Source organism: Zalophus californianus, chromosome 4 (assembly GCF_009762305.2).
Source record: "Zalophus californianus isolate mZalCal1 chromosome 4, mZalCal1.pri.v2, whole genome shotgun sequence".
NCBI classification, from domain to species: domain Eukaryota; kingdom Metazoa; phylum Chordata; class Mammalia; order Carnivora; family Otariidae; genus Zalophus; species Zalophus californianus.
In genome coordinates, this window is record NC_045598.1 from 171616283 (window position 1) to 171628575 (window position 12293).

General features: G+C 38.9%; 1 protein-coding gene across 5 annotated transcripts in view; it reads left to right on the plus strand.

Annotated features, from left to right (window-relative positions):
- Positions 1 to 12293, plus strand: part of COL14A1 (collagen type XIV alpha 1 chain) — a 212549-nt gene that overhangs the window by 133231 nt on the left and 67025 nt on the right. For all 5 annotated transcript variants that reach the window (XM_027624793.2, XM_027624808.2, XM_027624828.2 and 2 more), the window contains one exon: positions 392 to 550. In XM_027624793.2, the coding sequence (XP_027480594.1) occupies positions 392 to 550 (159 nt within the window). The remainder of the gene's footprint in view (positions 1 to 391; positions 551 to 12293) is intronic.

The following is a 12293-nucleotide window of genomic DNA, read 5'->3' on the forward strand; positions in this document are numbered from 1 at the left end:
GTTTGCCGACAACTGGTAGTACCACAGATAACTTTTGCTGGTAAATCACTTAGCGTTTTTTATTTTAATATTTTTGTGTTCATTTTAATGTGCATTCAGAAAAGGCCACACTAATCCTGTCACTTCAGGGTGTTGCTGCTTTAGATGAAGGCTAGATCGTGATTCCTTTCAAAGTCATTAAAAAGTAATTTCAAAGTAAATAAAAATAGAAGTGCTACCTGAATGTGGGACAATCATGGTGGTGGTAAACGTAGACCCTCTCTCTTCTAGCAAAATTCATAGTGACAGAATTCCTTCTCTTGCCTGCTTTTTAGTGACGAGGCATGTAATTACATAAGATTGATATTTCTTCCTACTTCCTACCTCCTAAAACATCTTTACTTTTACCCAGATACACATTGTTGTCAGCAAGACTTTGGTCCAAGTGGTTATTGACTGCAAGCATGTGGCTGAGAAGGCTATAAATGCCTCAGCTAATATCACGTCGGATGGTGTTGAAGTCCTGGGGAGAATGGTCAGATCAAGGGGACCAAATGGAAACTCTGCACCAGTAAGTGGATAAACAAGTGGAGCTGTGTTGTTATTATAGAAAAAAAAGGGTTTTCCAGGGGAAAAATTTGGTAAGAGAGTGGATGGATAGATGGGTGGATGATTGGATGATGACTGGCTGGATGGCTGGATGGATGGATGGCTGGCTGGCTGGCTGGCTAGCTGGCTGGCTGGCTGGCTGGCTGGCTGGATAAATGGAAGAATAACAACCTCTTTAAATGAAATAAAACATTCAAAGTTCTTGGCAGTATACTTCTGCTATATTATAATAAGAATGCTCTGAGAATTAGACTAGTTTATTTTCTAAAGGCATTTAAAAATGCAAATAGTAAAATACTTATCAAATGACTTATGGCATAAAAGGTTGCTAATGAGAATCAAAACTGTAAATCACAACTCTAAGCAAATATAAATTCATGCAAATATGTGACTATTTTACATAGTATACACAGGAAATTTATTTAAGTTTCTCTGTTGCGTTAGATTTGGGCATTTTTAAACTAGATTTTTGTTATTGCTAATGTGAAGTTTACCCCTTAATCATAGATTATTTAAGTAACAAATCATTCTAAGATAATATATTTTTCATCATATAGCAGAATTTGAGACAAGGAGACTTCCAATTGGCAAAGAAATCACATTCTCTTCTCTCACTACCCACAAAAAAAGAATAGTGTACACAAGCTTTTGTTTTAACACCATGTGTTCACAGCTAATTAGCAATGTTTCCTAATTTGAGTCATTTCATAATTAGAACCAATTAGCCTGGAGGGCATTTTATTTTTGTAAATAATTCCAACTATTTTAATGAACATTTCTGTGTAACAGAATCATCAGGTTAATTATGAGTCACTATTACTGTCTTGTGCTTTCTAGATCTGTAGCACTAGCCAGCTATATGGAACTGGAGAATGCCTTGATGGTTCTGAGTCTTTTTAAGTTGAAGATCACTTTGTACAAATGAAATCTTCTAGTATGTCAAATAAATAAATAAATAAGATTGAAACAGACCCATGCTAATTGAAGGGGAGAGAGGACATGGAGTAGCAGGTTACCCCATCCTCCAAAGGTCCCTAAGGGAGCTTCAAGGAGCACGGTTCTAATTCTACTTCTAGTATGACCCATTCACTTTATATACCCGCAAACAGTCCCAGAGTGGCAAAGTGATTTACTTTGGGACATTTCACTATTTAGTGGCATTTCTCTTTGTGGTACAATACAAGGGAAATCCTTGTGTAGAAAGGGGAGCATTAATGCTTTCAGACTTTGATAGATGTGTGCTAGTTTAACGCTTAGCTTTGATGTATCTTTATTTTTTAGTATATGTGCTGCCGAAGCGAGCACTGATGTATCTTTATTTTTTAATTTAATTTTCTTATGTTATGTTATTCACCATGTAGTGCGTCATTAGTTTTTGATGTAGTGATCCACGATTCATTGTTTTCGTATAACACCCAGTGCTCCATGCAGTGTGTCCCTCCTTAATACCCATCACTGGGCTAACTCATTCCCCCCCAAAACCCTCACTTTGTTTCCTGGAGTCCATAATCTGTCATGGTTCATCTCTCCCTCCGATTCCCCCCCCCTTCATTTTTCCCTTCCTTCTCCTAGTGTCCTCCATGCTCTTCCTTATGTTCCACAAATAAGTGAAACCATACGATAACTGACTTTCTCTGCTTGACTTATTTCATTTAGAATAATCTCCACCAGTCCCATCCATGTTGATGTACATGTTGGGTATTCATCCTTTCTGATGGCTGAGTAATATTCCATTGTATATATGGACCACATCTTCTTTATCCATTCATCTGTTGAAGGACATCTCGGCTCTTTCCACAGTTTGGCTATTGTGGACATTGCTGCTATGAACATTGGGGTGCATATGGCCCTTCTTTTCACTACATCTGTGTCTTTGGGGTAAATACCCAGGAGTGCAATTCCTGGGTCATAGGGTAGCTCTATTTTTAATTTTATGAGGCACCTCCACACTGTTTTCCAAAGTGGCTATAACAACTTGCATTCCCACCAACAGTGTAAGAGGGTTCCCCTTTCTCCAGAACCTCTCCAACATTTGTTGTTTCTTGCCTTGTCAATTTTTGCCATTCTAACTGGTGTAAGGTGGTATCTCAGTGTGGTTTTGATTTGAATTTCCCTGATGGCTACTGATGATGAACATTTTTTCATGGGCCTGTTAGCCATTTGTATATCTTCTTTGGAGAGGTGTCTGTTCATGTCTTCTGCCCATTTTTTGACTGGATTATTTGTTTTTTGGGTGTTGAGTTTGAGAAGTTCTTCATAGATCTTGGATACCAGCCCTTTATCTGTAGTGTCATTTGCAAATATCTTCTCCCATTCTGTGGGTTGCCTCTTTGTTTTGTTGACTGATTCCATTGCTGTGCGGAAGTTTTTATCTTTTTTTTATAAAGATTTTATTTATTCATTTGACAGAGACAGCGAGAGAGGGAACACAAGCAGGGGAGTGGGAGAGGGAGAAGCAGGCTTCCCGCTGAGCAGGGAGCCCAATGAGGGGCTCAATCCCAGGACCCTGGGATCATGACCTCAGCTGAAGGCAGATGCTTTAATGACTGAGCCACCAAGGTGCCCCCATAAGTTTTTATCTTGATGAAGTCCCAAAAGTTCATTTTTCCTTTTGTTTCACTAGCTTTTGGAGATGTATCTTGAAAGAAGTTGCTGTGGCCAATGTCTATGTTACTGCCTATGTTCTCCTCTAAGATTTTGATGGATTCCTGTCTCACATTGAGGTCTTTCATCCATTTTGAGTTTATCTTTGTGTGTGCTGTTAGAGAATGATGGAGTTTCATTCTTCTGTGTATACCTGTCCAATTTTCCCAGCACCATTTATTGAAGAGGCTGTCTTTTTTCCATTGCATATTTTCTCCTGCTTTGTCGAAGATTATTTGACCATAGAGTTGAGGGTCCATATTTGGGCTCTCTATTCTGTTCCATTGGTCTATCTGTCTGTTTTTGTGCTGGGACCATGCTGTCTTGGCGATCACTGCTTTGTAATATAGCTTGAAATTGGCAACATGATGCCCCCAGCTTTTTCTTTTTCAACATTTCCTTGGTGATTCGGGGTCTTTTCTGATTCCATACAAATTTTAGGATTGTTTGTTCCAGCACTTTGAAAAATGTCATTGGAATTTTAATCAGGATGGCATTGAAGGTATCGATTGTTCTGGGTAACAGACATTTTAACAATGTTTATTCTTTGGATCCATGAGCATGGAATATTTTCCCATCTTTTTGTGCCTTCTTCAATTTCTTTCATAAGTGTTCTATAGTTCCTAGAGTATAGATCCTTTATCTCTTTGATTACGTTTATTCTGTGGTATCTTATGGTTTTTGGTGCTATTGTAAATGGAATCGTTTCTCTAATTTCTTTCTACAGTTGCATTGTTAGTGTATAAGAAAGCAACTGATTTCTGTGCATTGATTTTGTATCCTGCCACATTACTGAATTGCTATATGAGTTCTAGTAATTTGGGGGTGGAGTATTAGATTTTCCACATAAAGCATCATGTCATCTGTGAAAAGAGAGAGTTTGACTTCTTCTTTGCCAATTTAAATAACTTGTATTTCTTTTTGTTGTCTGCTGTTGCTAGGACTTCTAGTACTATGTTGAACAATAGTGGTAAGAGTGGGCATCCTTGACATGTTCCTGACCTTAAGGGAAAGGCTCTCAGCTTTTCCCCATTGAGGATGATATTTGCTGTGGGTTTTTCATAGATGGACTTTATGAACTTGAGGAATGTTCCCTCTATCCCTATACTCTGAAGAGTTTTAATCAGGAAAAGATGCTGTATTTTGTCAAATGCTTTTTCTGCCTCAATTGAGAGGACCATATGGTTCTTCTCTCTCCTCTTATTAATGTGTTCTATCACATTGATTGATTTGCGAATGTTGAACCACCCTTGCATCCCAGGGATAAATCCCACTTGGTCATGGTGGATGATCCTTTTAATGCATTGTTGGATCCTACTAGCTAGGATTTTGTTGAGAATTTTGGAATCCATATTCATCAGGGATATCGGTCTGAAATTCTCCTTTTTGATGGGATCTTTGCCTGGTTTGGGGATTAAGGTAATGCTGGCCTCATAGAGTGAGTCTGGAAGCTTTCCTTCTGTTTCTATCTTTTGAAACAGCTTCAGGAGAATAGGTATGATTTCTTCGTTGAATGTTTGGTAGAATTCCCCATGGAATCCATCAGGCCCTGGACTCTTGTTTTTTGGGAGGATTTTGATCACTGCTTAAATCACGTTATTGGGTATTGGCCTATTCAGGTTGGCAGTTTCTTCCTGTTTCAGTCTTGGGAGTTTATAGGTTTCCAGGAAGGCATCCATCTCATCCAGGTTGCTCAATTTATTGGCATATAGTTGTTGATAATAATTTCTAATAATTGTTTCTATTTCCTTGGTGTTAGTCGTGATCTCTCCCCTTTCATTCATAATTTTATTTTTTTTATTATGTTATGTTAATCACCATACATTACATCATTAGTTTTTGGTGTAGTGTTCCATGATTCATTGTTTGCATATAACACCCAGTGCTCCATGCAGAACGTGCCCTCTTTAATACCCATCACCAGGCTAACCCATCCCCCCACCCCCCTCCCCTCTAGAACCCTCAGTTTGTTTTTCAGAGTCCATAGTCTCTCATGATTCGTCTCCCCCTCCGATTTCCCCCCCTTCATTCTTACCCTCCTGTTATCTTCTTCTTCTTCTTCTTTTTTTTTTTAAATAATGTATTATTTGTTTCAGAGGTACAGGTCTGTTTCATAATTTTATTAATTTGTGTCCTTTCTCTTTTCTTTTGGATAAGTCTGGCCAGTGGTTTATCGATCTTATTAATTCTTTCAAAGAACCAGCTTCTAGTTTCGTTGATCTGATCTACTGTGTTTCTGGTTTCTAATTCATTGATCTCTGCTCTAATCTTAATTATTTCTCTTCTAATGGGTGGCTTAGGCATCGTTTGTTGCTTTTTCTCTAAAGATGTAGAGTTAGTTGGTGAATTCAGGACTTTTCTGTTTTTTTGAGTGAGGCTTGGATGGTTATGTATTTCCGCCTTAGGACCACCTTGGCAGTATTCCATAGGTTTTGGACCAATGTGTTTTTGTTCTCATTGGTTTCCATGAATTGTTTAAGTTCTTTGATTTCCTGGTTCACCAAAACATTCTTGAGCAAAGTGGTCCTTAGCTTCCAAGTGTTTGAATTTCTTCCAAAATTTTTCTTGTGATTGAGTTCCAGCTTTAAAGCATTATGGTCTGAGAATATGCAGGGAATAATCTCAATCTTTTGGTATCAGTTGAGACCTGAGGTGTGACCTAGTATGTGGTCTATTCTGGAGAAAGTTCCATGTGCACTTGATAAGAGTGAGTATTCTGTTGTTTTAGTGTAGAATGTTCTGTATATATCTATGAGGTCCATCTGATCCAGTGTGTCATTCAAAGCTCTTGTTTCTTTGTTGATTTTCTGCTTAGATGATCTGTCTGTTGCTGAGCGTGGAATATTGAGCTCTCCTGCAATTAACATATTGTTATCAATATGACTTTTTATTTTGGTTAACAGTTGGCTTATGTAGATGGCTTCTCCCATGTTGGAGACATAGGTATTTACAATTGTTAGATCTTCTTGTTGGATAGACCCTTTAAGAATGATATAGTGTCCTTCTGTGTCTCTACAGTCTTTAGTTTAAAATCTAATTTGTCTGATATAAGAATTGCTACCCCAGCTTTCTTTTGAGGTCCGCTGGCATAGAAGATGGATCTCCATCCCTTCACTTTCAGTTTGGATGTATCTTTAGGTTCACAATGAGTCTCTTGTAGACAGCATATGGATGGGTCCTGTCTTTTTATCCATTCTGCAGCCCTGTGCTGTTTTATGGGAGCATTTAGGCCGTTCACATTGAGAGTGATTATTGAAAGATATGAATTTATTGTCATCATGTTGCCTGTGAAGACCTTGTTTTTATAGATTGTCCCTGTAAATTTCTGTTGTATATCACTCTTGGGGTCTTTCTCCTTTTATAGAACCCCCCCTTAATATTTCTTGCAGGGCCGGCTTAGTGGTCACATATTCTTTCAGTTTCTGCTGGTCTTGGAAGCTCTGCATCTCTCCATCCATTCCAAATGACAGCCTTGCTGGGTAAATGGCTGCATGTTCTTCTTGTTTAGTACCCTGAATATGCTTGCCAGGCCTTTCTGGCTTGCCAGGTCTCTCTGGATAGGTCTGACATTATTCTGATGTTCCTCTCTCTGTACATAAGGAATCTCTTCCCCCTAACTGCCCTTAAGATGGTTTCCTTGGTTCTAAGATTTGCGAGTTTTACTATTACATGCCGGGGTGTTGGCCTGTTTTCCTTGCTCTTGGGTCCTCTCTGCCTCTAGAACACAAATATTTGTTTCATTCCCCAGATTAAGGAAGTTCTCAGCTACGATTTGCTCAAATATATCTTCTAGTCCTCTCTCTCTCCACCCCCTCAGGGATCCCAATAATTCTGACATTGGAACATTTCATGGTGTCACTTACTTCTCTGATTCTATTTTCATGGATTTTGAGTTGTTTCTCCCTGGCCTCCTCTTTTCCCTTCTTATCTATTAATTGGTCTTCTAGATCACTAATTCATTCTTCTGCCTCGCGTACTCTAGCTGTTAGATTATCTGATTAGATTAGATCTCATTGATAGCATGTTTAAGTTCTGCCAATTCAGCTTTCATTTCTGCCCTTAGAGACTCTATATTGCCATTAACTGATTTCTCCATTCTAGCTATTGTCTTCACAATTGCTACCCTGAATTCCATCTCCAACATCTTGGTTATATCTGAATCCATTTGTAAATCTGTGGCATAAATCACAGTCTCTGAGTCTTTCCTATTTTGGGGGTTCCTCCTCCTAGTCATTCTGTTGAGGGATGGTTGAGAGAAAGTATAGAGTCCAAATTATTGACCACAACCCAAGCAAGATGCGCCTGTTTTATAGGGACCTTAGGGTTGCTGGCCTCTTGTTTTCCCAGCCTGTCTCCTGTGGGAGGGACCTGCTGTGCTGTTATTCAGGCAACCCTTTTTGGGCAGAGTTGCCCTGTCCCCTGTGGCGGGGATGGGCTCAGTGGAAACCAGTTTTGGGGGGCTTTTGTTCCCTGGTGGCTTTCCCTGGAGGCTTTCTGAGTCTGTTCCGAGAGTCAGAGCAGAAGAAACCATTTCCAACCTTCCGCCTCAGAGCAGAGATTGCAGTCTGTTCTTCAGTGAGCTCGCCAGGTCACACTATCTCCGTTTCTGTCTATGCTGCTATAAACTGCAGCGGTCTGGGTTGTGCGCCCCTCCTCAGTGCTCCCAGTCCTCACCTCCAGGTTGGGGCACATCTCTGCCCTTTGTGCTTCTAAAACCACCAGCCACCCCCAGTTTGCATGTGCTGCCCTACCGCTCTGGGTTTCCATCAGGGGGACTGCCCTAAAGTCCTATCCCCCTGGCTACCAGTCTGCGAGTCTGTGCCCCATCCCCAGAGCGGGAGGCTATCGCTCATCGGCGGTGTAGGATCCCAAGGGCTCAGCTCCCTCCCCCTGCCATTTATCCTCCAGTATCTGCCCGTGGAATCACAGCTCCCCACTTTGTACCTTGAAACCAACCTCCTGTGATATTTTTTTGTAGAGATCCAGATGTATCTTCTTACATCTCAGGCTGATTTTGTGGGTGTTCAGAGTGGTCTGGTAGCTATCCAGCTCAATTCCGGGAACCGGTTGGAATAGGGTCCCCTACGCCTCTGCCATCTTTTTCTTGATGTATCTTTAAAAGTACGTTTGTTTTAACTTACCTTTGGAGAACCCATGGATTAGATGTTTGGAAAGAGAGAATATAAAAGCTATGGAAGGCTCTCTTGTTTTCAGTTATGGTAAGGGACTTTTAAGAATGTTTACATTATAACCCTTTCATGAGGATGGTACCAAAAGTGAAGAAGGAGGCCCTTCTCCTCCCAAAGCCAAAGCTTAGAAGGCCAAGAAACTGGGGCTGAAAGGTATCCCCGCCCCCCACACAAAAACATCCACAAAAGATTCACATGTCCCCTACCTACTGAGGGCCCAAGGTGCTGCATTTCTGCAGGCAGCCCAAATATCCTTGAAAGAGCACCCCTAGAAGAAACAAGCTTGACTACTATGCCATCATCAAGTTCCCTCTGACCACCAAGTCAGCCATGAGGAAAATAGAAGACAACATACTTGTCTTCATTGTAGATGTCAAGGCCAGCAAGTACTAGATCAAACGGGCTGTGAAGAAGCTCTATGACATTGTCGTGGCCAGGGTCAGTACCTTGATCAAGCCCAGTGGAGAGAAGAAAGCATATGTTTGGCTCCTGACTATGATGCTTTGAATGTTGCTGACAAAATTGGGATCACTAAACTGAGTCCAGCGGTTGGATCTAAATATAAATATTTTCACTATTAAAAAAAAAGAATGTTTACATTATATCAAGGAGTTGTCAACTCTTAATGTTTTGTATTTCATGCTGATTAAGAAGCACACCACATTCTGCTTCACAGAAAAAACTTTTATGATAGCACACTCCAGAATTTATAAGGCCCCATAATTAGCAAACTGGGGATTATTTTGTAGGGATAAATAGACATATATAGATGGATGCTTCGATGGATGAATGAATAGGCTCCAATTTAAGAAAGAGAAACAATTCTAGGTGTTTGAAATTCTGGGCCCAAATCACTTGTATTAATATTATTATTTTTTTAAGAAATAATGCATATAAATCCCTGACACTTAGTAGCATTTGATGAAGAGCAGCTGTTACTGAAGGATGTCAGTATTACCTTCTCCATCTCACCTTTTCTAAACCTCTAATGCTTAACACTTGATTATTTGTAGCCATCTATTATTTTCTTGCTCTTCTGAATATTTTCATTTTGCCTGTAGCCAGAGTATAAATCCCTTAAAATAGAAACCAGGTCATGGTCTTTGTTTACAACTACCTCCTTCTACCCCACAGTATCTAATAAATTCAGATGAACAGGTCAAGTTCTCAAGAAACACTTGATAGAAATTAAATAGAATATCATCTATTTGAATTTTATCATGTTTTTCTTAAAACGTTTTTTATATATTGTATTCCATAGGTGGTATTGATAATAGACAAGTTATATATATATATCCTACCTTCACCTAATTATAATTTGTATTTTTTTTAAAGATTTTATTTATTTATTTAAGAGAGAGAGAGAGAGTGAGAGAGAGTGCATGAGAGGGGGTAGGGTCAGAGGGAGAAGCAGACTCCCCACTGAGCAGGGAGCCCGATGTGGGACTCAATCCCAGCACTCCAGGATCATGACCTGAGCCAAAGGCAGTCACCCAACCAACTGAGCCACCCAGGTGCCCTATAATTTGTATTTTAAAATTACAGCTTTATAATTACAATTATATTAATTATATTTCAAAGTATACCCTATGTAATAATGGTACTCCAAATATATGACCAATTAAATATCGTGGAATTTATTTCTGAAAGCACAAGTGCCTGTAGGCTTTAAGTCTACTGGTAATAAATCTTTACTTTGGGGCATGAAAGAAAAGCAATTAAACAGAGCACTTTCTGTGGTAACTTCCAGCCTGTTGTAGACAAAGGGGAATTTATAGAAGTCAATAATTAAAGAGTTCTTTGTAAAGCTACTAAGAACAAAGTTGTGGCTTTTGTTAGAATCTAGAAGTCTACAAAGGATTACTAAATAGATTTTCAGTCTGCCCACTTATTGAAGAATTTGATTACGTTGAAATGGATAATATTAGATTAGATCTCAAGAATGTGATTGGAAACTCACTTGCTCTTTTGGGTAATTAACTGTTTGAGTCCAAAGCAAGAGAGAGAAGCTTCAGGTCTTCAGTTTTCAATTTAGAAGTCACAAGCTGGTAACATAATCTTGATTTACATCTGTACCCCAATACCGAGCAAAAGGGAACATGTAATGTGCAAGTTTTGGATTATTCCAGGAGTAATTATCACATAAGAGCGATTAGTAGTTTCTAGGTCAGCATTCCCTGGCAAATTCAGCAGTGGTTCAAAAAAAATGACAGATGATGGGAAAACTCTGAATATTTAGTCCTTAAAGAAAATAGATTCTTTTTAAACCAAAGTTGAGTGGAGGAGAGATTAATGGATGTAGGGATACAGTAACTACTATATTGAAGTTGCTCACATTTGTAATAAAAATAGCTTGTGTTCAGTAATGCGAGATGTTATAGATAGTGAAGAGTCCCTAGTGGGACTAAGCGTATAAATTGGCTTAATTTAGCCGTCAAAACACACATGGGAAGAAACTTAACAACTGTGTTTCTCCTTTCTGTTCTTCTCTCTCCTAAGAATTTTCTTCTACCTTTCCTGAAACCTGATGAAATTGTAATGCTGCCAGAGATGATCTTAGAAATATTTTGAGCTTCTGGCGTGTGATCATGTTCTTAGTGTCTTTCTTTCCCATTTCAAATCTAACACTTTTATGATTATCCAATTGATTTTTGTTTAGTCCTCTGCTATGTAAATAAAGACAAATACAAGTTATGTTACAGAGTTTTTTATAACATGATTTACTGAGTTAAATTTTTTATGTGGGAATCAATAGTAGACTAGTCAATGATGCTATAGAAACAAGTGTTCTTAAACTATAAGAAAATAATCATGTTTTCCTATGATTATATACTTTAATCCTTAAAATGATAATAGTAGCTAATATTTATTGCATGCCTGCGATGGACCAGGCAGTGTGTGCTTTTTCTGAGATTATCTTGTTTAATCTTCCAATAACCACAGGAAGAGACACTTATATTATCCCCACTTTACAGATTCAGAAACTGAGACTTGAAGAAGTTAGAGAGGGATCCCCTTTCAAAAAGTGAGGAAAATAAGATATGAGACTGTATCTGACTTGCACAGGGATACCTGCCTACCATGCTAAGCTCTCTTCCCCTGGGTCAGGCTGATCATTAAGGAACTTAAAGCAGAGGAGGGAGTTTGGTCTGTGTGTATGCCCTGTCTGTTCCCTGACATGTTCAGAGACTCACCATTATTTCAGTTCTGACCTTGAAAGTAAATGCAATCAAAATGTTCCCCCACAAAGTATGCCTACACCTAAACATTTTAATGACTACCAATAGGTACAATGGCTGTTAATTTTCATCTCTTCATTGAATTAATGCCATTATGGTTTCCCTTAAATTCAATGAATTGATTGAAAGCAAGTAAAAACACCATGTCAAATAGCTGGGAAGGGGTAGATGCTCAATAAATCTTAGCTTTGAGATGGAGTCAGTAAAAGTTAAACACCAAATTAAAGCAGAAGGTGGCCAGTGTCCTCCATGCTCTTTCTCCAGTATTCCTGTGCAATGTAAATCTCTCTAAATATTTGTATAATTTTAGGTATAGCTTGACTTCAAATTACAAGCTTAGTTATGCTATGCTGGAGAGATATCAGAGGATAAAATGTGGTAATGAGTGGAAAGTTGAGCCAGGCTACATTTTTATTCCCATTCACAGATCACAGTGACTCAACGGATGAGAAATATTTTAATCTTATTTTCATGCTAACATTTGACCCCAAATGACTTGCCTTTTGTGTTACACCCAGAACAAAAGGTCCAATAATGAAAAACTAGCCTTTGTAATTGGCTAAGCATTCCCTTGGAAGGTGTTATAAAAGGTGAAAGTAGGAGCTCATGCATCCCTTTTCTCTTGCTCTCTTTT